Below are 26,312 nucleotides of genomic sequence, written 5' to 3'. Positions count from 1 at the left end.
GGGTTTGAGAACTGGTTGAAACCTCAGCTTTAGAGACTCTTTCACATTCTGAATTTGAACCTTATTCCTCACATAACACACACATTTCCTTTGGCCCTCACATCTTAAAGGGCCGGTTGAACTTTTCTCTTCAAAGACCAACCCTGTTGCGGAGCCTGGCTGGCTCAGTCGGAAGGGTGTGCAAATACTGATCCCAGGGTCATGAGTTCGAGCCCCATGTTGGGTGTAGAGATTAAATAAATAAATATCTTTTAAAAGATTTTATTTATTTGTCAGAGAGAGAGGGGGAGAGAGCACACATGCAGGGGGAGCTGCAGGCAGAGGGAGAAGCAGACTTCCCGCTGAGCAAGGAGGCTGATTCGGGACTAGATCCCAGGACTCTGGGATCATGACCTGAGCCGAAGGCAGACACTTAACCAACTTAGCCACCCAGGCGTCCCTAAAAAAATACTTTTTAAAAAAGAAAAAAAGGGGGGTGCCTAGGTGGCTCAGTTGGCTAAGCAATCTGACTCTTGATTTTGGCTCAGGTCATGATCTCAGAATCATGATCTCAGGGTTGTGAGATCGAGCCCCTGCTTAAGATGATTCTCTCTCTCTCCCTCTCCCTTTGCCCCTCCCCCCCCTCAAAAAAAGAAAAAAAGACCAATGATGCTGCCCTCTATTTCTGTGGCATTAATCCCGAGACCAGTGCTGTCTAACAAAACTTCCTGCAGTAATGGAAGTATCCAATGTGGTTGCTACTAGTCACATATGCACTTGAAATGTGGCTAGTATCACTGAAGAACTGAATTTTATTTCATTTTTATTAGTTTGAGTGTAAATAATCCCGTATGGCCGGTGGTTACTGCATTGGATAGCCCAGCGCTAGACTATCAAACTACACTGAGAACATACTGAGATGGTCTTCTCTGCCCGGAGGTTATAATACCTACAAAGGATTCCCATTTCCCCAAGAGAAAATAGATTATCATCCTGCAATAGATGTGAATTATTTATAGATGACCTGCTTGTACTTCAGTTAGGAAATAAATTCGTGTGGAGCAGTTACTGTGTGCGGGGTGCTGGCTCGGCGTGAAGGGATTCCGTGATACCGTCACACGCGACAAGCAGTCCTCCCTCTGGAAGCGCACTTGCTACGCTCCAAGTGCTCAGTCCCCACATGTGGTTAGTGCGTGGCTACTGTATTGGGCAGTGCGGATACAGCACTTCCACCACTGCAGAGGGTGCTGTCGGACAGTGCTACTTCAGAACGTAAAATCTAGTAGAATTGACAGGCGGAAAGTCGGAGCACAAAGGTTGGAAATTAACCTCCCGACCTAGTGCTGTTTTCACCTTCCACATCCTCCTTCCTTCTTGTAGAAAGCCTATCAGAGATAGAGTCCTCTCCCCTCCGGACACTTTGCCTGGCTCCCCACCTGCTTTGATTATTGGTTTCCCCACAGTACACACACACACCTCTTCCAGGCTCCCTCCCTGCGAGCGCTCCGAACCCCAGCCAGATGCAATCCTGTCTCTGCAACTTGCAAACCGTGGACAGTAGCTTTGCTGCCTTGAACCTCAGCTTCCTCATCTATAATTCAGGAATAGCAATTTCTTTGTGTAGGGCAGCTGTGTGCATCCCACAGAAGAATGCATGCAAAGCTCTCTGCATGATCCTGGCACATGGCAGTTATTTTCAGAGATTCCTTCCATCCAGTGCAGCTATAGGAATGATATCTTCATCTGAACCACTGAAGCTGGTCAGGCTCCACACCGAGCCCTCCAAATGAAGCTACAATTTAAAAGCTACAAATTAAAAGACCCATGAGCTTCTTTAAAAAAAATGGATGTGTTTATTTAGACTTCACAGGCTTTCTGGCGTGTGCTTTCCAGCAGCTTTTCTGGTGGGTTTTCATATCTTAGGTCTGCAGGAGACCTGGAATTTTAAAAGTATTTCCTCAAGGGCATTGGTTTAGGTTTTTGTTCTCTAAAGCTCTAAGGCACATGCACACATACACAACATTTGATGGAATATAGAGAGTATAAGCAATCCTGTAATCTCTGTTTATATTAGAGGCTGAAATCTTCAACCAGTATTATAGGAATCTGTCTTGGCTTTAAAATTTTTTAATCTAATTTTTTAAAAAGATTTTATTTATTTATTTATTTGACAGACAGACAGACAGAGAGTACACAAGCAGGGGGAACAGGCAGATGGGGAGGGAGAAGCAGGCTCCATGCGGGGCTGGATCCCAGGACCCTGGGATCATGACCTGAGCTGACGGTAGACGTTTACCCATCTGAGCCACTCAGGTACCCCTCATCTAATTTTTTTTAATTAAAAAAATTTTTTACATTGGGTTTTATTGTGAAAACCCACATAACATAAAATTTACCATCGTAACAATTTTTAAGTGTTCAGTAGCATTAAGTATATTCATGTTGTTATGAAATAAATCTCCAGAACTTTTTCAGCTTGCAAAACAGAACAGAAAGAGAAGGCCAGGGATCTTATCAAACTTAAATCTGAAGAATTTTTTCACTTCCCCAACACAGTGACTCTCAGTGTAGTGGCTCCTGAGAGATGTCTGCTCATGAGAACTCGGCCCTGTCCCCTTGGCTCCGTGCCCCGTCTCATCTGTCTCAGCTAGCACACCCTCCCTTGCAGCACGGACCCTGGTCTGTGTCTGAAACACCCAGCTTCTTTGCTACCCACTATTGACATAGTCTTTATATGGAGCTTGTCTTTTTTAGCTCATTCAGGTGCTTAAGAGACAGGGAAGACTAAGTAGAGAGGTCCTATGTATTCAGAACATTTATTTACCTGAAAGGGCAGCTCTCACCCAACCCTGAACAATGCAGTGTGGAGTAGAGGAAGAGGCCCTCAGGTTTGTCCTTGGTCTTGGAGAATGTGATTCCTTCCAGGAGGGAGCAGGGATTGAGTTCTAGTCCCAGGGTAGACCAGAGGATAGCGGGTCTAGTCCTCTGTGGCTGTTTTAGGCCCACTAAAGGAGGTTAAGTTCCGGGGACAGTGTGAGGACCTGCATGGGGTTGATGGATCAGAGGTAGCCTGGCACCGGGACAGCTTTTGCAGGGTGCTCCTGCACCCGTGGCAGCCCCCCCTTCCCCCTGCTAGTTCCAGATCACATACACGGTTGAAGCAAGGCTATCAGGACACAGGGAGCTCTTCGCGTAAAAGGAATAGTGTCTTTGCCACGAACAGTCTCTTTGGCATCTGTCCTAAGTTGAGGATGGCTGTTTTGTGTTTTAGCTTCTGAAGTACAGACGTTAAGGTCATGTGTCTTTTGTAGGAGTAACCAGTGCCTTCTTTCTGAAAAAATGGTGAAGTACTTTTCCTAAAGCTCTTCTGCGTAGCCACAATATCTAACATTAGCAAAATGCTTTGTCATTGTGGGACTCACTCAACTTCCGTTTCAAGTTCTCGACAACCGCGACAGTAGGTAAGACAGCTATTAGGATCCCCGTGTTACTGAGGAGGACACGGAGGCCCATCACAGGCTCGCTGTTTGCACAAGGTCACAAACTCTGGTTTTCTGAGCTTTCCCCCAGGTGGGAATCCAGTATTTCCATATCCAGCTTTTATTTATTTATTTATTTATTTATTTATTTATTTATTTATTTATTTATTTATTTAAAAAAAGATTTTATTTATTTATTTGACAGACAGAGATAGAGACAGCCAGCGAGAGAGGGAACACAAGCAGGGGGAGTGGGAGAGGAAGAAGCAGGCTCATAGCGGAGGAGCCTGATGTGGGGCTATATCCAAGAACGCCGGGATCACGCCCTGAGCCGGAGGCAGACGCTTAACCGCTGTGCCACCCAGGCGCCCCCATGCTTTTAAAAGCAACATCATTTTATATCATAACACTCTTCAGTTACTTGTTATATCAAATCTCAACTGTCCTGATACTATTCTTTTCAAAAACAATGGCAGAACGCATGTGGGAGCACCACCTTTAGAGGCACTCACCTCTCATTCCTGTCCCTCGCGCAGGTCGTGGAATCCTGCCTAGAAGGTCTCTGTAAGCCAGACCCCAGGATCTACAAGCTGTGCTTGGAGCGGCTTGGCCTGCAGCCTTCTGAGTCCATTTTTCTCGATGATCTTGGGCCGAATCTAAAAGCAGCCGCCAGCCTGGGCATTCACACCATTCAGGTAACAGTCACTATTTTCTGAACCCCTGCTGTGCACCAGGCACTAGCCTAAGCATTTCGTGCAGTCCTGTTCACAATCGTAGTTATGTTTAGTGGTTTTCCCCCATGCTGCTGTAGTCTTATTTTTTTTAATTAATTAGAAAATCTATGTGATGAGCCATTCGCATTTGCAAAGGGAAGTAGGACAAACACATACTAAGAAGGCCTTTTGAGAGAAGAATTACACAAGGAGGTGGACGGCAGGCTTAAGACATTGGGATGGCAGTTAGGCTATCCTAGGGACACTGTTCTGGGTGGAGCCAGCAGCAACCAGCCACACGACCACCCAGATCATGGCTGTGAAGCGTGAGAAGCCACATGAGAGGAGGTCTCCGACCGGCTTCCTATGTTTGGGTTTTCACTATGAAGCTGACAGGCCGTTGGGACAGGGTGGGGGCCGCAGCACAGTATGCTGCCCTCCTGGCATGAACGAGCATCATGGACTCTTACCTGGCTGGCACTCTTCCCAGCAGAGAGGAAAGTTAAATGTGGTTAGGAATTAAATGGGAAGAGGAGGCTCCTTCTATAGCTCCCTTGTTAGCTGAATATGCTGGCCTCCAAAGTCTCCTTGCTCAGAGACCTGACTTCTTGGCTATCTCCCTCTAAAGAACTACCTTTTTAGAGAACAGACCGGAGGCCAGGTCAGGGCTGACTGGTGACACACGTTCAATATTCTCTTTGAAACCAGGTTGATGACCCAGAGACTGCCGTAAAGGAATTAGAAACCCTTTTGGGCTTTACATTGAGAATGGTTATTCCAAACACTGGCCCTGTGAGAAAGACAGTGGAAATTCCACGAGATTCCTTGGAGAAGTACCTCAAAGACTTACTGGGGACCCAAAGCACAGGTATTCCATGTTTGGATTTTGCTGACTCTCTCCAGGCTCGGCTTTCAGTCTGGTTCTCCCTTTCAGACCCCGGTGGAGTATGCGAGACAGAGGCAGTGGTGAGGAAAACAGCCATTGGGCTCAGTGGATCCGAGTGCAGCTTTCAGTCTTGCTTGGGAAAAAGCATTAACCCCCAAAGGTCATGCGCCCCCTCTTCCACCTGAGACCATGGTGTCGTGTCGCAGGGACCCCCTGGGACCTGGGGCCGGTGGTGTGTGCCCAGGGGCGCTGGAGTGTGTCGGATTGTTTTGAGATGTGGAGGTGACTTAAGCTGACTGAGTTGACAATGAGACAAGTTGCCTCCCATCTCCTTGAAGGTCACTCTTTCATTCTTTGAATTTCACCCTCGGAAAAACAGCTGCCCCGGGGGCTTTTGAAGACCTGTCCACCTGGTGATAAAGTCTTGCCTCCACCCAGTCTATCCTTGAAGAAGGCTTTTTGTGTGGAGCTTCACAGTTCTGTTCTCCAGGGGCTGGATTGTTCTTAGGGCCTCTTGTACCACTGAGGGGCCCTTTTGGAGCAGGCCAGCAAACTCAGGCAACCTCTCGTTGCCTGCTCTTCCGACCATGTGAGACGAATCTATGTCCAGAGTTCAGTCTTGTTACAAAGCTGTGGGTTAATTAGAATGTTTCTGGGCGGGAGCCATAGAGTTCAGCACACTGGGGTGGGAGCGCGAGTCTCATGAAAGCACTTTGGCCCAGGCTCTAGGCCTCAGCAGAAGCTCCTTTCAGCCGCCGCGCCAGTGTCAGGCGCGGTTTGGCTGTGTGGCTGAGGGACACACGAGGGCACTTTTCATCCTCAGGCTTAAAGCATTCCGTTTCGCCTGATGGGTTGCCACGACTGTGCTTGTGGCTGATGAACAGAACCAAAAGCTTTCTTCCCAGAGCCGGAGTTGGCAAGAGGGACAAAATTGGACACCTGTACAAAGTGATAGAAACGGAGTGGCCTTTGCCACATGGTAGTGGACCTGAGCACAGGGCCAGGTACGCCTGGGACTCAGCACTTCTGGTCCCCGAGGAGGTGCATCCCAAATCAGAATGTTCTGCACCCCAAATGTGGTACTCATTAGAAAGCAGGAATGCCCAGCTCTGTCCTTCAGAACTGCTTTCGTTTCCTTGGTTTTCAAACTTGCAGGCCCATTGGAACTCCTTCAGTTTGATCACGGCCAGTCCAATCCAACCTACTACATCAGGCTCGGTAACCACCAGCTGGTTCTGAGGAGGAAGCCCCCGGGGACACTCGTTCCATCCACCCATGCAGTGGAGAGGGAGTTCAGGTAAGTTCTCAGAGCTGGGGTGTCCTTACCCCCCGGCCCTCGTGGCTCAGCCCCGAACTGACAAGCCAGCACTCCGTCAGAGGGCCCTGACGCATTTAAATCTGCAAGGGTGAATTTCTAAAATTATTCCCAATAAGAACATGCAACCTGATTTTATTCAGAAGTTTGTTTTCTCTTTTCCATACCTATACCTCTAGAAAACTAGACTTTTTTGGGAACCTCTGGGTGAAAAAAGGCATTCCTAAAATACTCACTAGTCTTACCCTTGAGTCTTAAAGACTTTAAGACTGTTAATCTTATATTCAATGTATCAGTGGGGCTGAGGCCAAAACAAGTATGGCCATGAAGTGATAGTGGGCGGTGGGCATGTGGGGGTTTGTCATATGAATCTCTCTACTGAGGTATGTTTGAAATTTTCCATAATAAAATATGTAAAAGAATAAATATATTACAACCTCCCAACCCCTTTGCAAATAGGATAATTTAAACATAGTAGGTTGAAAAAAAAAAAACTAGCTCCAAACTCTTTGAGAGAGAGATGAAAATTCTGGATGGGCCCCAGTGGGAGGCTTACTGTCCTGAAAGCCTTTCTCTTCCTCTGCTTCCTTCTTCCTTGCAGCCCAGGATGCTCTGCAGAAGGAGTGTTGCAGAGTCGTAAGGGAAATGTGATGTCGTCTCTTGGCCCCTTCTTGTTCGCACTGTTTCCTGTCTCTCCTTTGGACTTTTTAGTTCTTGGAATCTGACTTCTCCAAGTATTATAGGCACTGGTGACTGATGACTATGAAGCCTTAGGGGGTCATCAGAGGAGAAAACCTAGAGCTATTTCTGAGCATTTGTCTATGTGCCCACACAGGAGCTGGTGTGTGTTTATAGGAGGGAAACCCTAAAAGTGTGAAGCCCCCACTCCGTTCTTATGCCTCCTGCTTGCAAACGCTCTCTGCCCATTCCCAGAGGTACTGAGGAATTCTGGGGTGCTACAGTGACACTTCCGAAAATCCAGGAATGCAGGGACTTTCCATATTAGTGCAGGAATAAAATGTGCATTTGAAGATGAAATCTAATGTGGTATCTGCTTATAAAGTGCCAAGTATAAATTTGAACAATTCGGGAAATTTTAGAAAACAGCATGACACAATTTATTAAAAACCTCAGAGTAGTCACACTTTTAGATCTAATAATTCCAGTTAGAGGAATGTCTCTTTAAAAAATAATTCTCAACAGGGAAAACAGCTTTATGCATTAATACTGCCACCACAATGTTTATAATAAAAAATTGGAAACAGCCTAGTGGTAATCAAGAAATGATTAAACCTTGGCATAGCTACTTGTTGCAACAACGACAACAAGTGTAACAGCCCACATTTACTGAGTGTTTAATATGAGCCAGGCACTATAATAAATGCTTTCGATGTATTGTTAACCCAAAGCATTCTCACAACAACTCATGATACCTTACTATTATCCCCATTTTACTGGCGAGGGAATCGAGGCTTAAAGACGTTAAACAACATCCCCCGGACACACAACTAGCATGTGAGTGACGGAGTTTGGCCTCACACCCGGGGGCAGTAGGATTCCACAGCCCAGCCTTAATGACTGTGCTGTTACTGCAGCCAACAAAAGTACACTTAAATAACACAGAAATGTCATGATAAAATTGTGATAAAAACAGATACAAACCACATGCAGTAGTACCCTATGTTTTGTATTTTTTTTAGTACTCTCTACACCCAACATGGGGCTCAGACCCACAACCCTGAGACTAGGCGTTGCACGCTCCAGCGACTAAGCCAGGTAGTTGCCCCTAATTATGTTTTTTTAAAAGACTTCTGCACAGAAACAAAAATATTAGAAAGGAACGTACCAACATATTTACCATGTTGGCGTAGCATGTTACTGTCCTTCAGCTGTGAGTGACAGAAACCCACTAGACTGACTTAAGTGTTTTTTTATTTTTTAATAGGAGAGGTAAAAATATATTGGCTTCATAATTTAAAATCTTTCAGGCATGACTAGATCCAAATAATATCACCAGGACGCATTCATTCTCTCCCTCCATCTTGCCCCTCTTTTTTCCTCCATAACCTCAGTGAATGTTCCAGCATACCTCCTGAGACTGACTCATTGGCCCAGTACGAACCATCGTCTGGGGTCAGGAGGATGCATCAGATTGGCTGAATCTGGGTCTTGTGCCCATGCTTGGAACCAGGGATTGGGTCAGTCCCACCCAAACCATGTGGACTGACAGTGACTACAGAGAGCTGTTTCCCAAAGGAAAGCCCAGGTATTATTATCAGAAGAGGAAGCAGGGAAAGGACACCAGGCAGGGAAAAACAGGAGCCAAATACTGGTGATAAGACCGAGTAATTATTTTTCTATTTAAAACATTTAAAAATTTCCTCCTTAAGGGGTGCCTTGGGTGACTAAGTCGGTTACGCATCCGACTCTTGATTTCAGCTCAGGTCATGTCTCAGGGTCATGAGATCGAGCCCCAAGTCAGGCTCCACATTCAGCACAGAGTCTGCTTGGGATTCTCTCTCTCTCCCTCTGCCCCTTTCCCTGCTGTCTCTCGTGCACGCTCCCTCTCTCGAATAAAAAAAAAAAATCTTAAAAAAGAAAAAAAAGAATGTCTCCTGTAGACAGCATATAGTTAGGTCTTGCTTTTCCATGCAGTATGACAATCTCTGTCTCAATTAAAATGTTTAATCTAATTAATGTAACGTAACTATTGATGTTTGAATTAGTTCTATAATTTTGCTATTTGTTTCTTGTTTGTCCCGTCTGTTTTTTTGTTCTTCTTACCTATTTCAGGGTCAATTGAATATTTTTTAGAACTTTGCTTTAATTTCTGCATGTACTGACTTTAATCCAGAAAAACAGTTTCAAGAAAATCTCATCAATTCAGCCAGCAGTGTTGCTCATTTCTCTTTGTTCTGGCAGGATAATGAAAGCCCTTGCAAATGCTGGAGTGCCTGTCCCCAAAGTTCTTGACCTCTGTGAAGATTCAGGGTAATGTTTGGGTTTATTTCTTTTATTACATATTTGAACTACAGAAGAGAAAAGCCCATATAGTAGCTCAAATCCCACTTTGTTAGAGTGAAGACAAATAAAATTTGGGTGGGAGAGAAAAAGAGACTTTATGGCAACCTTCCCTGGAAGTTCCCAGATCTTTAAGTTATCCTGAAAGATAAAGAAATGCTTGCTTTTGTGCAAATTGGTAGAAAACATTTTTTATTTTTTAAAAAATTTATATTCATCTAGTTTCATGTTGCTTGTTTTGTTAATTTTTTATTATGGTTCTTCTAAACTGCTTTGTAGAAGCTCTTTGAGTCTGTCTCTTTTTGCCCCAACTTTTTAATTATGACAATTTTGAAACATACAGAAAAGTTGAAAGAAGAAAAAAATAGTATAAAGAGTCCTTCATCTAGATTAAAACGTTGTTAACATTTTGCCACATTTGCTTTCTATATGTAAATATGTATGTGTATAGTGTATATTATGTAAATAACTTTATGTAATAGCAATAATTATACAATCTAATAATTTTATAACTTCATACATTTTATAAATAAATGTTTTCTCTCTGTCTTTCTCTATATCAATTACTTTTGGCTGAATCTTTTGAAGTAAGTTGCATACAGCATACACCACCTAAAAATAAAGACATTTTCTTTCATAATCACAGCAGGTTATTATACTTAAGATAATTAAAAATAATTTAATAATAAATTTAATATCTAGCCCATGGTCAAGTCAGGGTAAGCAGTTTTAATGGTAGAATTTTCAAAACAACTTTTTAGAATAGTAAACTGATTTCTAGTAATGACTAAAAAAATGGATTAATGAGATTTTGGTGTGTCACCTTAATACCACAGAGTGGTATATGTGTCCCTCACACTACCAGATAATGATAGAAATAACATCAGTAAGAAGAAGGGATATTTATTGAAGCCTCATTGGAACCAGGCTATCCATGTATATTTGCTCCCCTAATTCTGACAACAACGCTTTGAAGTTTTACAGATTAAAACAACAAAGCCTAGAGAGGCTTAGTAAGTCTCTCACAATCACACTGCTAGGAAGGGGCAGAGGTGGGATTTAAACCTAGTTCTGTATGGCTCCAAAGTCCCCCTCTCAACATGCTGCTTTTCTCCATTATCACAGTTAAACTCCATTCCCGTCGCTTCACGAGTGGACCAAACAGAAGAGAGATATGCTGGCAAAAAAGTATAGACAGGGCTGTGTGCGTGGATTGGTTTGGGGATGGGGTACTTGTAACACTCTGTGCTTATGTGCAAAGGAAAGGAATTATCTAGCAATCTGGGTCTGAACTCCTTCCCCAGTACTTAGAGTGAACAGATAGGACAGTTAGAAAGAGCAATGTCAGGGCACCTGAGTGGCTCAGTCCATTGAGCAGCTGGCTCTTTTAGGCGCAGGTCATGATCTCAGGGTCCATGTTGGGCTCCACGTTCAGTGAGGAGTCTGCTTGAGGATTCTCTCTCTTCCTCTCCCTCTGCCCCTCCCCATTCTCTCTCACACGCACGTGCTCTCTAAAATAATCTTTAAAAAAAAATTCCATGACTAACAGCTTGCCATATTGAGCTGGCCCCCTGAAGCCCCCTGTCTGTGTCCTTCCCAGAGTCATCGGCACCCCCTTCTATCTGATGGAGTACTGCCCAGGCCTCATCTACAGAGACCCCTCTCTTCCAGGCTTGGAGCCCAGCCAGAGGCGGGCCATATACACTGCCATGAACAGAGTCTTGTGCAAAATTCACAGTGTGGACCTCAAGGCTGCAGGCCTAGAAGACTACGGGAAACACGGTGAGCACAAGGCCATTTTGTCTTTTGTGCTGACGGGTTCCTCACTGGTGCCCCTGTTTTCAGGATTTGCATGATGTCAGGGTGTTAATACACTCGGTATTTGCTAAATTTGAGGTGGGCTTCTTAGCCCCCTACTTGGTAATCCAGTTTCATTTTAATGGAGGTGTCAATTTACCTAGATATATTATCCTTGGATACGTCCCTTCATGGCCTACAGAATCTCTCTTCCCTTCAACTTTGATCTTGCTGGACCATTTCAATCTTTATGTTTTCTGGTACTGGCCAAGAGTATTTAAGATACCTTCTTCTGTTTTTTACTCTTTCCCCTAAATATTCTTTTCAATAGGGACAGACTTTTAAAATGCCATTATGCCAAGGTATCTTCATTGTAGAATTTGTTTCTGCTTGTTTTTTACTATCTAAGAGTTACAGTTGTCCCTTATCCTCCTTGTTATTGTCAGGTTTGTTTTCTTTGTTTCTTTCTTTCTTTCTTTCTTTCTTTCTTTCTTTCTTTCTTTCTTTCTTTTTTTTTTTTTTTTAAGATTTTATTTATTTATTCGACAGAGATAGAGACAGCCAGCGAGAGAGGGAACACAAGCAGGGGGAGTGGGAGAGGAAGAAGCAGGCTCATAGCGGAGGAGCCTGATGTGGGGCTCGATCCCATAACGCCGGGATCACGCCCTGAGCCGAAGGCAGACGCTCAACCGCTGTGCCACCCAGGCGCCCCCCTTTCTTTCTTTCTTTCTTTCTCTTTCTTTCTTTCTCTTTCTTTCTCTTTCTTTCTTTCTTTCTTTCTTTCTTTCTTTCTTTCTTTCTTTCTTTCTTTCTTTCTTAAGTCAGGTATATTGAAGTGTAGCATTCTATAAATCTGACAGACACAATTTTAAAATCACTGTCACCACTGTCTCCATACACAAACTTTAGCACAAGCCAAAGAATTTCCCTTTTTCTGCCCTGGAAAGTTCAAGAGTATTTGACTTTTCACCAGTATGTATTCTTGGCTATAGTCAAAAAGTATCTCCCAGCTAAGCTGTATTTTCTTCTTTGTCTGCTTTTAACCAAAACATGTTTTCTATAGGACCATATCAGAGGCTGTCGTATGTCTTCCATGTACGTCAACTTCCTGCCATTTCTGCCACGTCACCTAAAGTTCCACCTCTCCACAGGCACATGAGCTGAGTCCCCACAAGTAGTCAGGTTGAAACACTTTGTTACAACAGAGAAAGTTTGCTGACTTCCCAGCCCAAATTGAGGGGGTTCTCCCCACCCCTTCCGAGTACAGCCAGATCCATACCATCCCCCCCATATTCTAACCTGTTGACTAGAGATACCAGCTCAGTGTGGGTTCCCCTCCACCTCAAGTAAAATTTTATTTGTTGTTTATCTAAAATTCACATTTAACTGGGTATCCTGTATTTTATCTGGCAGCCCTAGTCACCAGGAAAAGGGCCAGTAGGCAAAGACAACACATATTGTCCATATGGATCCATTGTTTCAAGATGGAAAGAGGATTGGAGCAGAAGTTGGATGCTAATTTGTTAGGAACCTTGGGCAAAGTCACCTTACTTTGTCATAGTTTTCTCAATAGTAAAGGTTGGGTTAAAAAAAAAAAAAAGTCGGGGGGCGCCTGGGTGGCACAGCGGTTAAGCGTCTGCCTTCGGCTCAGGGCGTGATCCCGGCGTTATGGGATCGAACCCCACAACAGGCTCCTATGCTATGGGCCTGCTTCTTCCTCTCCCACTCCCCCTGCTTGTGTTCCCTCTCTCGCTGGCTGCCTCTATCTCTGTCAAATAAATAAATATATAAAATCTTTAAAAAAAAAAAAAAAAGTCCTGCGCTGCGTCCCTCACAGGTGGTGGCTCTCCCAGTGCTCTGAATGAAGATAAAGCCTCAGGCAGATGCAGGATGGGCAGTGTGACATCCTGCCCTGGAGAGACAACAGCTTACGAAGTCTCTCCCATGTGCTGTCTGACCCTTTGCCTTTTATTTTTAAAGTAGACTGTTTTGATGCTTTTTCCACCGACCTTTTAGCACAAAGGGACAAAGCAGAAATCTGATGTGATTTCATGTGACCCAAGGGCTAGCATCCCGGGCCATTGGCTGTGTTTTGAGCCTGATAGCATAAAGCAGCCTCATCATGCTTCAGGTTCACTGGTCCAGCTACAGAGACATTAGAGCTTCATTTTCAAGAAACCTGCAATTTCTCTGGTAGTGTCAGGAATCCAGCTGCTGGGCAGGGCACTGGCTATAAATAGATACTACCATTTGTGCAAAGGGGTGGCATATTTGAATAAATTTACATATTCAAATGTATTTAAATATTTGCTTGCACACATGAATATCTCCAAGAAATTGGTGACGTGGGTTTCCTTTGGGGAAAAAGAGCTGAGTGGCTGGCAGAGGGTGGGAGAAAGACTACTGTATGCCCTTCTGTCACTTTATTCCAAGGCATGTGAATGTATTATCTGTTAAAGAGTACACATTTACATCTGTTTAAAAAGAGAGAGAGAGAGAGAGATTGCACACAAACATGATTTCTAAGTAAGAAGGACTTTTGACAAAGATCCTTTAGGTACGTCCGATTACCACAAAGAACCTTTCTAACACCAGCGACCTGCAGGGAGCACATCATCCTCTTTTCTTATCCCAGAGGGGCAGTTGTTGGAGGAAGGATGTTTCAGTGCCTTGGCAGGCTTGATAGAGACCAGTGGCCAACAGAGCCAGACACAGGGGCTGTTGCATCTGCTTCCTGTGAGAAGGAAATGTGTGCAGCGCTAGTTGGTGTGTTTGGGGTGGGAGGTCCCAAATCCATATAGGAGATTTTCCTTTTTTTTTTTTTTAAGATTTTATGTATTTATTTATTTGAGAAAGAGAGGGGGAAGAGCAGAGGCAGAGGGACAAGCAGACTCTACATTGAGCACGGAGTTGGACGTGGGGCTCGATCTCACAACCCTAAGCTCACGACCTGAGCTCATATATTATGTATAATATATATATATAAATATATATATTATATGTCTCTCTCATATATATATATATATATATATATATATATATATATATATATATATATATATATTTAACGAAGTTGAAGAGACCCTAACACTTGACTCCTAAATACTTCTGTATCCATTTTTCTAAAAATAAGGACATTTCCCAATGCTATTATCACATCTAAGAAAATTTACAATTTTCCTTGAATATTTAAAACCTAGTCAATATTCAGATACATTTCATCAATTATCCCCTTATATCTTTTTTTAAAATGATTTATTTATTTTAGAGAGAGAGAAAGAGAGAGAAGGGGGAGGGGCAGAAGGAGAGAAAGAATCTCAAGCAGACTCTGCACTGAGCATGGAACCCGATGTGGGGCTTGTGACTGGAGCCGAGACCAAGAGTCAGATGCTTAACCAACTGAGCCACCCAGGCGTCCCTTCCCTTTAAATTTTTTATAAATGAATTTCCCCCCCCTAAATTGGGATCTGATTAAGGAATCTAGAACAGTCCCCCCCACCTCTTTTTTTCAATGAAATTTTTAACAGACCAAGTCAGTTGTCTTATATATTTGTCTTGATTATTTCCTATGGTTTTATTTACTTCCGTCTTCTGTTTCCTGTAATTCTGAAAACTAGAAGCTACTCCTAAAGGCTTGATTTGTTTTGGATTACATTCCTGTGGACTTCGATCTCCACTTCTCATGGCCCAACCAGATCTTCCAAAGGGCAGGTGTCTGGACGCTCCAGCTGTGAGGTGGACTCCACAGAAGGAGCTGGATCTCTCAATCCTTGTCTTCAAATCCTTCAGCTTCTGGGGACCATTTGTCTCTCAGATGAGGGATGAGGGCCTGACATGTTTATTAATTATATTAATAGTGACAATTAATAATTGTCAGTTGACAATAATCAGGACAATGATAATGGCCACCATTCATTGAGCGGCCTTCTGTGCAGCTCAGTATTTGGCCTGTTACGTATGGATTTCGGTTAGCCTTCACAACAGTCCTGGGGAATTTAGGTGTCAGTACGTTCATACAGAAGAAGCAAGGGAGGCTCGGAGAGGTTAAGTCAGTTGAAGACCTTGACTGAGCCGAGTTGACTCCAGAACTCCTTCCAGTGTCCAGTCCCAGATGTAACCTACAAGTTCCTCAATGGTGGTATCTCTTGGGTTTCTTAGCAAACAACTGAATAAAGATAGCAAATACGCATGTAGTACTTACACATGCCGGGAATGTCTCCAGGGCTTTCCATGTTTTATCCTCCCAACAACTCTCTGAGGACCATCTCGCTGACAAAGAAAAACCACGGTATGGAGAGGTTAAGTGATCTGTCTGAGACACAAAGATAGAGAATGGCAGAGCTGGGAGTCACACCCAGGCAGTCTGGCCTCAGAGTCCATGTGCTTAGCCAACCACTGTTGTTTAGCCAAAAAGGGATTTTGTAAAGACTGTTAGGAAGCTCGTGGGATGTCTGAGAGGGCCAGGGATCAGGCTTGCAGGCCTTGTGGCTGGGAACAACGCCCACGCCCCACCGATCCAGCCATGGTGGAAGGAGCATCCTGTGAGAAACTCCTAGGTTACCAGAGGAGCATTACCAGGGCTTTCACTGTTTCGGTTACTTTCTGGAACCTTTGGAGGATGTTACAGTGTTCGAATTCTCTTCCCCTCAGGGGACTATATTCGACGGCAGGTGCAAACCTGGACTAAGCAGTATCGAGCCTCAGAAACCAGCACCATCCCGGCGATGGAGAGGCTCATCCAATGGCTGCCACTCCATCTTCCCAGGCAACAGAAGACGACAGTGGTGCATGGGGACTTCAGGTCTGTGAGGACGGGTGGATATCTAGATGTGAAAAATGATGGGCAGGGCACTTGAAGGGGAAATTAAGCAGCTGGTCTGAGCCCGATTTACAGTTGACGATGGTACCCTTTACAAAGGATCTCTCTGTGCGTAGCCTTCTAAGGCAGGGTTCTCCACCTTGGCCTATTGACATTTTGGGCCAGATAATCTGTTAAGATGGCGGGCCGTCCTACTGCCCTCAGGTTGGAACGTGCACGCATGTGCTCCAGTTACCACGACAACATAAAAATCTCCCAGATTGGATGACTACAAACAACGACAGCAGTTGTTTTGCTCGCGAATCTGCAGTCTGGGGACAGGATCGCTTGTTTCAGCTGGGGTGGCTCTCAGGTGGGGCTGAAGTCTCCTGGAGGGTTGCTCACATGCCTGGCCTTGGGACAGAAAAGCCTGAACAGCTGGGCTCCCTGGGCCTCTGTCTGTCTCTTTGTGGTCCCCACAGGGTCTCTCCAGCATAGTAGCTTCTGGGTAGCTGGACTTCTTACCTGGGGGCTCAGGGCTGAAAGATGTGTGTTCCAAGAGAGGGCTGTTTGGGAGCGGACCCCCTTTTCTGAGCGAGGCTCTGGAGTCACTTAATATCACTTCCACCTGCATTATATTTGTTAGAAGCCAACTGCTTCAAGCAGCAAAGAATTAGACTCTTCTTCTTGTGGAAGGAGTGTCCAAGAATTTGCAGATCCGTGTTAAACCTATCACAGGGAAGGAGGAATTACCAGAACCCAGAAAGGATCACTATGTGGAGAGGGCTACCTCACCAAAACTGTGGCCCTGGGAGAGGAATACAACGTCCCTCAGCCATCTGCCCCCTTCCTGTCTCCCGTTGGTGTCCTCATTGGCTGAGCCCACCTGAGCCAGAGGGCAAGGGAGCTAGTGGACGGGGACCCCGAGGGGCTAAGGGGGTGGGAAGTGCATTTGGACGGGCAAATGGAAGACACCCGGCACAGAACACACTCCAGTGCTCAGTTTCCTTAGAGCGGTCTCTCTATTCCTTCTGGGGCTTATTCAGGCTGGACAACCTGCTGTTCCATCCAGAGAAGGCTGAAGTGCTTGCTGTCCTTGACTGGGAGCTCTCTACCTTAGGCGACCCCCTTGTGGATGTGGCCTTCAGCTGCCTGGCTCACTACCTACCATCCAGTTTTCCTGGTTCCCTGCTGCGAGGTAGGAACCGCTCAGGGGGAAGGAGGAGGGAACGAGGCAGCTCCATTGTCAAAGCAGCTGAGGCAGAGAGGTAGCGGTGATGGCTGGTGTGGGTGCATGAAATTGAGGTCCTGGTGGTTTGGGCGGAAATGCACTTGGGATGCATTCCTGGGGGAGATGGGTGTAGGGTGTATGTTAAGTGAGAAGGATGTGTGCATAGACCCCTCTTATGTTTTTACACAATTAATTTCTATTTAATTTTCTAAATTAAAAATACAAGTTTATTTAAAAATGTTGGAGCCAGCAGATAACAAAGGGAAAAGTTAAAGTCATCGATAGTCTCAGAGAGGACCGTTGCCAACATTTTCATTTTTCTGTGTGCATGCATACATTTGTTTAAATGAAAATGCGATTCTATGATTTTATGGCCTGCTTTTTTCACGTAATTATATATTTTGGACATGTTTTCATGCCATTAAGTATTTTTTCTACAGCATCATTTTTTTTTTAAGATTTTATTTATTTATTCGACAGAGATAGAGACAGCCAGTGAGAGAGGGAACACAAGCAGGGGGAGTGGGAGAGGAAGAAGCAGGCTCATAGCGGAAGAGCCTGATGTGGGGCTCGATCCCATAACACCGGGATCACGCCCTGAGCCGAAGGCAGACGCTTAACCGCTGTGCCACCCGGGCGCCCCTACAGCATCATTTTTTAACCATGGAATAGGATTTTACTGAATAGAATTAACTTAGTCAAGCAGTTTAATTCCTATTTGGATATTTGTTTCTGATTTCTTTTATATTACCTCCCCCCAGCCCTCACAAAAAAGTAGTGAACATCTTTGTAGGAATAACTTTGCTTATATTATAAAGTATACTCCTGGACAAAGTCCTAGGAACAAAATGTGTTACATGCTTCTAAGCCATGAAAAGGTCACAAATGAAGCAAATCAGTAAAAAATTTTATTTGTTGTACTTATTTTTTTCATAATTTGGCAGGATCTTTTTTTTTTTAAGTAGGCTCCACGCCCAGCATGGAGCCGTGTGGGTCTTGAACTCACGACACTGAGATCAAGGCCTGAGCTGAGATCAAGAGTTGGATGCTTAACCAGCTGAGCCACCCCGGTGCCCCAGGATCAGGATTTTTCTTTCAGTACGGTTTTTATCAAATGGCTGATAGAAAATAATATGCATCCACCCTGAACTGTGGTCCAGATGGAAGTGGGGGCCTCTTACTCCTTCCTTTACTACCAATTTATTTTTTTTTAAGATTTTCTTTATTCATTCGAGAGAGAGTGAGCAAGAGAGCATGAGCGAAGGGGGAGGGGCAGAGGCAGAGGGAGAAGCAGGCTCCCCGCCGAGCAGGAGCCAGACACAGCTTGATCCCAGCACCCTGACATCATGACCTGAGCCAAAGGCAGACAGACGTTTAACCGACTAAGCCACCTGGGTGCCCTGCCTTTACTGCCAGTTTTGAGGGCCGGTTTGTGAATAGCTTCATGCCGGGATCCCAGACTTGTGAGGACAGAAGAGCTGCTGAAATAAGGAGCTGACCTGTGAACTGGCTGTGAAGCTCACTGCCAAGGGGGGGAAGTGATTTTCATAATTTAGACCCCACTGGTCACAGGGGAGCGTGGGGCCCTAACTGCCCAGAGATGGCTCTGTCACCTCAGGTTTGCGCGACTGTGATTGCACTCAGCTGGGAATCCCTACCGCAGAGGAGTATTTCAGAATGTACTGTCATCACTCGGCGATCCCTCCCCCTGAGAACTGGAACTTCTACATGGCTTTCTCCTTTTTCCGCATGGCTGCAATCCTGCAAGGAGTCTACAGTCGCTCCCTCACAGGTAATGCTGCCTGAGGGTCTGAGTCACAGCCACGCAGCTTCTCCCCCTAGAAACCCACCCGTGGCCCCAGAGGCTTCGGAGGGACCAATTTGCCAGAATTCTACAAGATTCAGTTAACTTAACCATCTGTCATTAATAGCACATACATATATTCTTTAAAATATTTAAACTTTTAAAAATTATTTTTTAAGAGTTATTTGTTTATTAGAGAGACAGAGAGAGAGAGCATGTGCAAGTGGAGGGAAGGGCAGAGGGAGAAAGAAAATCTCAAGCAGACTCCTCACTGAGAACAGAGCCCGACTTTGGGGCTCGATCTCATGACCCATGAGATTATGACCTGAGCCTAAATCACAAGTCAGATGCTCAACCGACTGAGCCACCCACGTGCCCCAAACTTTTAAAAATTATTAACATAACATACAAAAAAAATTAAAGTAAAAACCTACATGATAAGAATTAAATCACATAAAGAAGAATACAAAATTATTTTCCTTTCTTCTCCGTATTATTTCTCAAAGATAAATACTACCCTTAAATTTTCATGGGCCCCCAATTTTTTCTATGTATCCATCTTCTAAGTTTTTTTAAAGATTTTATTTATTTATTTATTTGACAAAGAGAGAGTGAGAGAGCACAAGCAGGGGAGCAGCAGAAGGAGAAGGAGAAGCAGGCTCCCCGCAGAGCAAGGAGCCTGATGCTGGGGCTTGATCTCAAGACCCTGGGATCATGACCCAAGCCAAAGGCAGACACTTAAGCAACTAAGCCACCCAGATGCCTCTCTGTCTCTTTAAATTTTATAAAAATGTGATCAGCCTACATGCATTTTTAGTACCTTGATTTTAAATTTTTTTATGCCTAAGAATTCCTATGAAATCTTTGTGTATGTATATATGTAGGGGTTATGTGTGTATGCTTAGGATACACACATATATGATTATCAGAGGTGTACTTTACAGCAACATAAGATATCTTCCTTGCTGTTTTTTTCTGCACTTAACAATATTTCATAGAGACCTTTCCAGATGAGTATGTGCAGATACACATCATTCTTTTTGATTTCTATGGTACGTTCCATTGTATGGATGTAGTATAATTTATTTAACCCATTCTCCTATTGACATATTTTTGGATTGTTTGCACATTTTTGCAATCACAAATGCTGGTTGGTGAATGTCCTTTTTCACACATGTGTGAATATACCTGAAGGATAAATTCCCAGAGTTAGAATTGCTAAGTTAAAAATAGGTGCATTTTAAAATTTTATAGATGTTGCCAAATTGCCCCATAGGAGGATTGCTGGAGGAGAAAAAAGATTCTGTGTTTTCTTAGATGGTGCATTTACATACATGAGAAAATGCTTTATCGAACCAGCTGGAAGTTAGTTCTACGTTGTATCTTGTGCATCTGAACTTCTGGGAAGAAAAGTGAAGTGTTGACAGTTGAGTCAGATATGTATATATAAATGAACATATCACCTATAGAGTATTTACATATATGTATATGAGGGTATGGCACAATCTTATTAGTTTTAATTCTAAATCTTATGGGATAGCAAATGAAGTAATCTGTATCCTAAATTAGTTAAGGAGATAGAAGGCAGATTACAGTTTGCTTCCTATGTGGAAAGGAAGACAGGCAGAACGAAAGCACATAGAACCTGCCAGAAAGTCCTAGAAATGGTGGGTATCCCAGTAGCATTATGTACTCCCAGTTTTTCCCATGTCACCATCTCTAAATTCCATTCCCACCAAAAGGAGCTGGGACTTCTTAGAGAAGTGGCTGTGTTCAGGTCGAGGGCAGGACATCTGCAGGTGAGCCTGGTGCACCTTATGGTACCAGTAAGCAGGGGAGGTGTTGAAGATGACTGGGGTCATATCTACCGCACTTAGGAGCCAGCTTGAAGAGGCCCCCACTTGCTAATGACAGGATCTATTGAGCACCAGTAAGGATGAAACTGAAATGGGTGGGAACCCATCAAGTGTGTTTACGTCCGTGAGTAAAGAGCAACACTAAAACAGAGTCAAAATCTCATTGGTGGCTTTGGAGGACACCAGGGAAGCAACCCATTATTCTAAAAATTGATAAATAAAGGGGAAAAAAATCAAGGATTTATCCTGCCTTTCATGATACAAGTTCTGTGTCAAGCTAACCGAGTAACTGATGAGTGAAAGCTTCTCTCTAGGGAAGCATCCCAGACAAAATGACAGAATTAACAGATCACCAATTTTCCACCCTTAATACATGAATGGATCTGGAAAACAAGCAGCAACAGTGCTACCATCAGCAAGAGCGAGACAGCCAGACATCACGTACCTCCTGGTGCTTCTCCCAAGAGTCAGACCTGGATCTGACCGAGTCTCTAGTGCTGCCTACCAACTCACAGGAAGCAGAGGGTTCAGAGGGGCACGTGAAACAGGACCCCTGGGGCACAGCCGCTTACCAAGTCCAGATTTTAGGGACACTTCACAGATTCTTCAACAAATGAATATCAGGGGGGCAGAGAAAAGATGAAAATGAAACCTACAGATCAAAAGGGACAAACGGCATCTGGGTGGCTCAGTTGGTTGAGCGTCCAGCATCTGACTCTTGGTTTCAGCTTAGGTCATGATCTCAGGGTCATGAGATCGAGTACCAAGTACCACATAGGGCTCCACGCTCAGTGGGGAGTCTGCTTCAGATTCTCTCTCTCCCTCTTCCTCCCCTCCCCCCAGCTCCTCCTCCTTCTTTTCTGGCTCTTTCTCTCTCTCTGTAAAATAAATAAATAAATTAAATCTTTAAAAAAGGGGGAGGGGATTTAAAAGACACATCAGCCATTATAGCGTTTGGATCGTTAGAGCCCTATTTGAAAAAACAAATTATAAAAAAAAAATTTTATGAGTTAGTGAAATTTGAATTCTCACTGGACAGTCTGGACAGCTGATGACATTAAGGAGGCATTTTTAAGCGTGATGATGGTATTGTGTGTCTTTAAGTCTTTGTTATTAGACATAAATGAGGTATTCATAGATGGAATGATGCGACGTTTGGGATTAACTTCAGAAAAACCCAGGGCAGTGAGGGTGGGGGTGACAAAGAATGAAACAAGACTGGCTGTGCTCTGATGATTGCTGAAGCTGACTGAGAGACACCTGCAGATTCATTATACTCTTTGCTCCATATTTGTGCATCTTTGAAATTCTCCAGAATGAAAAATGAAAATGAAACGTGAGTAGAAAGAAACCCAGCAGTGGGTTTGGTAGTACTGCAGGAATGTCTTAGCTTTGAGGTCGTCGACATCCCAAGCTTGGCAGCATGTGGACCTCAGCCAGGTTCCCGTATTCTAACGAGAAAGGCCGTTGCAGTCGGGAATTGATCATTCATTCACAAGTACCCAAACCTCTAGTAAGCCAGGTACTGTGCAGAGTAGTACTAGCAAAATACAAAGTTGTGAGCAGAACAGTGTCCAGAGAAAAATCAGCATCCAGAGGATTTCCAGTTTAACCCTCCCTGATCTGGTGATAGAGGTCTCAATAAGCAGGAATTCTTGGAAACCATATTTTCTCTTCCTCCAGACAGGATTAGCTCTAACCACCCTTTCCCAATTTGTGTTAGGGCTTTGCAATGAAAGCTAACCAGAAATATTTAATTAAGCAGAGGGCTGCTGGGTCCGTCAGGTGCCAAGCAGGCCTGACTGCCTGTAGACATTTTCTAGGAGACCACTGTGTTCTCACTGGATTCTGCTCATGTGCTGGGGGTAGGCTGAGTGGATTTTGAATTAGCCATTCTGCTCTACACGCGTAAACCCCATTGGATTGTTCCCGATTGGCTATCGGGACACCACGTGACAGTTTCCAAGACCCCATGTGCCACACGAGTGGCTTCCTGCTTCTCTTGTGCTCTTCTGCCTTCAATACGCATGTGACTCTGGGAAGGGGGCTGTCTGGTTCCCGACCGTCCCCCCGGGGGGGGGGCTGGCTCCATACCCAGCACCGAGCAGGTGCTGAGTAAAGACTTGTTGAGTGGCCTGCATTCCCTGCTGTGTAGCAGATGGATCTGGTTCCTCATTTGTAAGGAATAGCATAGTGTCTTTAACACCAAAGCTGCATGAAAATGGTTCTTGTGGGAAACTGACCACGGCAGGGGCCAGGAGAAAAGCAGGCCTCTGCAAAGATCCATTTATTGATACAGAGAGAACGAGGAAAACACAGTCTCTTTAGAATATGGAAAGGCTAAAAATAACCTAGAGCAGCTGGCTGTAAAGAAGCTCACGATAAGGAGACCATACACACACTCCATGGTTGGATCTCAGATGCGGTCCACCAAATGCCAAAAGCCATGCTGAAAGACTGCACACCCTATGATGTATATATTATGTGACATTCCAGGAAAGACCAGCTATAGAAATAGAAATCCAAAAAAAGATTTAAAAAAAAGAAAAGAAAAGAATTAGATTAGTGTTGCCAGGGGCTGGGGCAAAGGATTGAGTACAAAGGGACACAATGGAAATTTGGGCATGAAGGGCATATTCTCTATCTTGGTGACAGTGCTGGTTACCTGACAAAACTCACAGAGTTGTACACTTTCATACAGAGGGTGTATATACACTATACCTCAATTTTTAAAAAATTTACATTAAGGGGCGCCTGGGTGGCTCAGTCAGTTGAGTGTCCGACTCTGGGTTTCGTCTCAGGTGGTGATCTTGGGGTTGTGGGCTGGAGCCCCAGTGGACTCCCTGCTCAGTGGGGGTCTGCTTCCCCTCTCCCTCTGTTCCCCGCACCGTGCATGCATGCGCTAGAATACATGCACACGCGTGCTCTCTCTCTGAAATAAATACATCTTTAAAAAGTTTACGTTAAAAAATCCTTCTCAAAAAAATGTCTCGATGCACGTATTTAAAAAAGAAGAGAGCAGTGAGCGTGTAAATTGGAGTGAGTAATATGGCGCTGACACTGATCTGTGCGGAGCAGTGTCCAGAGCCCAGCCACTAATCCGGTTTCCAGGGACCATGTTACCAGTTTTGCAGCGGGAACAGTTCAGGGTAGTGCAGGGCTCTCTGTGGCCCACCGGCAACAGCAGAAGCGACCTGGGGTCTTCCTGATTGCATATAGTTTCTTTGGAGGTGACGAGCAGGGGGCAGTCCAGCGGAGCCTGACTCCTGGCTCCCAGCCCACTGATGTAAGCGTGGGCACGCCTCCTCTCGAAGACCCAGATCCTTGTTCGAGAAGCGGGGAATAAAACTGTCCTCGTGCTTCGGGAATTCAATGAGCTATAGTCCTACACGCAGAGCACTCAGCACCGTGTCTGGTACAGCAAATGGCGGTAGCTGCTAATAGCATTATCATGAAGGCTTGTTCGGGAGAATCACTGTCGTTCTTCACTTCTGCTTAGGGCAAGCAAGCTCGGCAGCCACCGGACAAAGTGAAAAGCTGACTGAGTACGTATCTAACCTGGCATGGGATTTTGCAGTCAAAGAAGGCTTCCGGGTTTTCAAAGAGATGTCAGCCACGAAACCGCTAGTGAGGTCCCACCACACTCAGGCTGGCCACAGTCCCTGCTGAGCACCCCAGCACGAGCAGTTATATCCTCTTTACAGACTCTTCTAGAGCTCCTGCCTCAAAGGGAGCTCTGGTTATCTGTCCAGAGGGCCTTCCCCCGCACTCGGGATGCTGTATCAATGACCACAGCACCCCGCTAAGCCAGAGCTGTGGACTCGCCAAGCCTCAGCGGAGGCTTGCACCCCTTCCCTGCTGATTGAACATCTCAGTGCAAAGCCGCGTATCAGGAGTTGGTGAGAAGTCATCCACGTGGCAGAACCTCGGCTCACGGACTGGACACATCTGTTCTCCTCGTAGGCAGGGGAGAGACAGGAGGGCTGAGGTGAATTATCTTCACTTTCCATCATCAGGGAAGAGGCAGCTCTAGATGAGTCAGTTTTCACTTCGTGGCTCTTTCTGCGAGACCATGTCCTCACCGGGTAAGTCAGTCCCGGCAGAGGAACCGCCACGTCTGTGGTTCATGGGCTTATTACTTTATGCACATTTGTATTCTGTAAATTTGAAGCAGTGTGAAATAAAATGCATCAGTTCATCAGGCGTCTCTTTAAAGAACCCATAAGGTCAAAGCCAGAGGGCTGGAGTCCACGGCAAACTGTTTCTGCTGTTGACAGACAGGGACACCACTTTAGCTGATAATGGAAATTCCTGCTGTTCTTTGTCAGGAGTCTTCGCTTGTGTGAGTTTTTAAGTTATTTGAGGTCTTCAGGAGTGCACGTTTTGCTTATGATGCAGCCATCATCTACTTTTAAGAAAACGGCATCACTTTTTTCTGGTCACAAACCGAATGCAAAATAACGGAAGCTCAAACATGACAAGAGTAAAAAAAGAGTTCATGACATAGAAAGACTTCTCTAAAATTCTCTGCTCTCTGAGATAATCACTGTCAACAGCTTGGTGTATTAGGCTCCTGGCTGCTTTTCTCTATGACATACTAACATATTCCATGTTGTAATGGATTGTTATATACGTTCGAGTCTCCCACTTGCTTATTTAATTTAATGACATGTCAGCGCCTGGAGACGGACCATCCAGGGTTTTCACTGTATGGGTGTACGTAATTTGTCTACCCTCCCCTGGCTAGGGACATGGTGCATGTCTCATTTGGCAGGCCAGGTCATTCTGGATCACTTAAGCAGCAAAGGACATCAGCTAGCTGCTGACATGGACAGGGAGGCTGAAGAACCAGCTTTAGAAATCAAGGGAAGGCAGGCCACAGGGAGTGTGGCCAAGGTTGTTACAAGTGCAGCTGGCTGGGAGGTTTCTTGGGGAAGCTTCCCCAGGACTCTGACTCTGAGTTTGAGATGGGAATTTTCAGAGGGCAGGGGAGCCGGGGAGTAGGTCCCAAGGTCACACTTCATTGCCCTGAAGCAGGGAGAAGAAGGGCATGTCTGGCCCCTTCACCTTCTGCAGTAGGAGACTGCCCTGATCCCATCGAAATTTATATAGTGAGGGAGTCCTCCAGAGCAAGGTGATCTGGGGGGCCTGGGTGGCTCAGTTGGTTAAGTGTCTGACTCATGGTCTCAGCTCAGGTCTTGATCTCAGGGTCGTGAGTTCAAGCCCTGAGTTAGGCTCCACACTGGGCATGGAGAGGAGGAGGAGGGGGGAGGAAGGGGAAGAGGCAGAAGGAGAAGCAGCAGCAGCAAGGTGCATGGAATGCTCTTACATACTTCCATGTACATTTTCTGTTTCTACAACAGGATAAATTCTTTGAAGTAAAAATACTGGTCCGAGAATGAGACTATTTAGTGTTTTAATAAATACTGCCAA

The 26,312-nt window shown here is 44.9% G+C and overlaps 2 protein-coding genes across 3 annotated transcripts in view; one reads left to right on the top strand and one right to left on the bottom strand.

Moving 5' to 3' along the window:
* Nucleotides 1–26,312, bottom strand: part of BRAP (BRCA1 associated protein) — a 90,679-nt gene that overhangs the window by 40,310 nt on the left and 24,057 nt on the right. The window lies entirely within an intron of this gene.
* ACAD10 (acyl-CoA dehydrogenase family member 10) overlaps nucleotides 1–26,312 on the top strand; it is a 51,576-nt gene that overhangs the window by 11,576 nt on the left and 13,688 nt on the right. Inside the window, 11 exon segments of the mRNA XM_087857162.1 lie at nucleotides 3,995–4,153; nucleotides 4,880–5,039; nucleotides 6,213–6,354; nucleotides 9,295–9,363; nucleotides 10,994–11,175; nucleotides 15,841–15,991; nucleotides 17,035–17,186; nucleotides 18,838–19,011; nucleotides 24,379–24,541; nucleotides 24,543–24,634; nucleotides 24,637–24,755. Of these exon segments, the coding sequence (XP_087713288.1) occupies nucleotides 3,995–4,153; nucleotides 4,880–5,039; nucleotides 6,213–6,354; nucleotides 9,295–9,363; nucleotides 10,994–11,175; nucleotides 15,841–15,991; nucleotides 17,035–17,186; nucleotides 18,838–19,011; nucleotides 24,379–24,541; nucleotides 24,543–24,634; nucleotides 24,637–24,755 (1,563 nt within the window).

The sequence above is a fragment of the Ursus americanus genome, chromosome 30 (genome assembly GCF_024610735.1).
Source record: "Ursus americanus isolate L20-20 chromosome 30, mUrsAme1.1.p, whole genome shotgun sequence".
In the NCBI taxonomy this organism is placed as follows: Eukaryota; Metazoa; Chordata; class Mammalia; order Carnivora; family Ursidae; genus Ursus; species Ursus americanus.
This window is presented reverse-complemented; position numbering and strand designations above follow the sequence as displayed.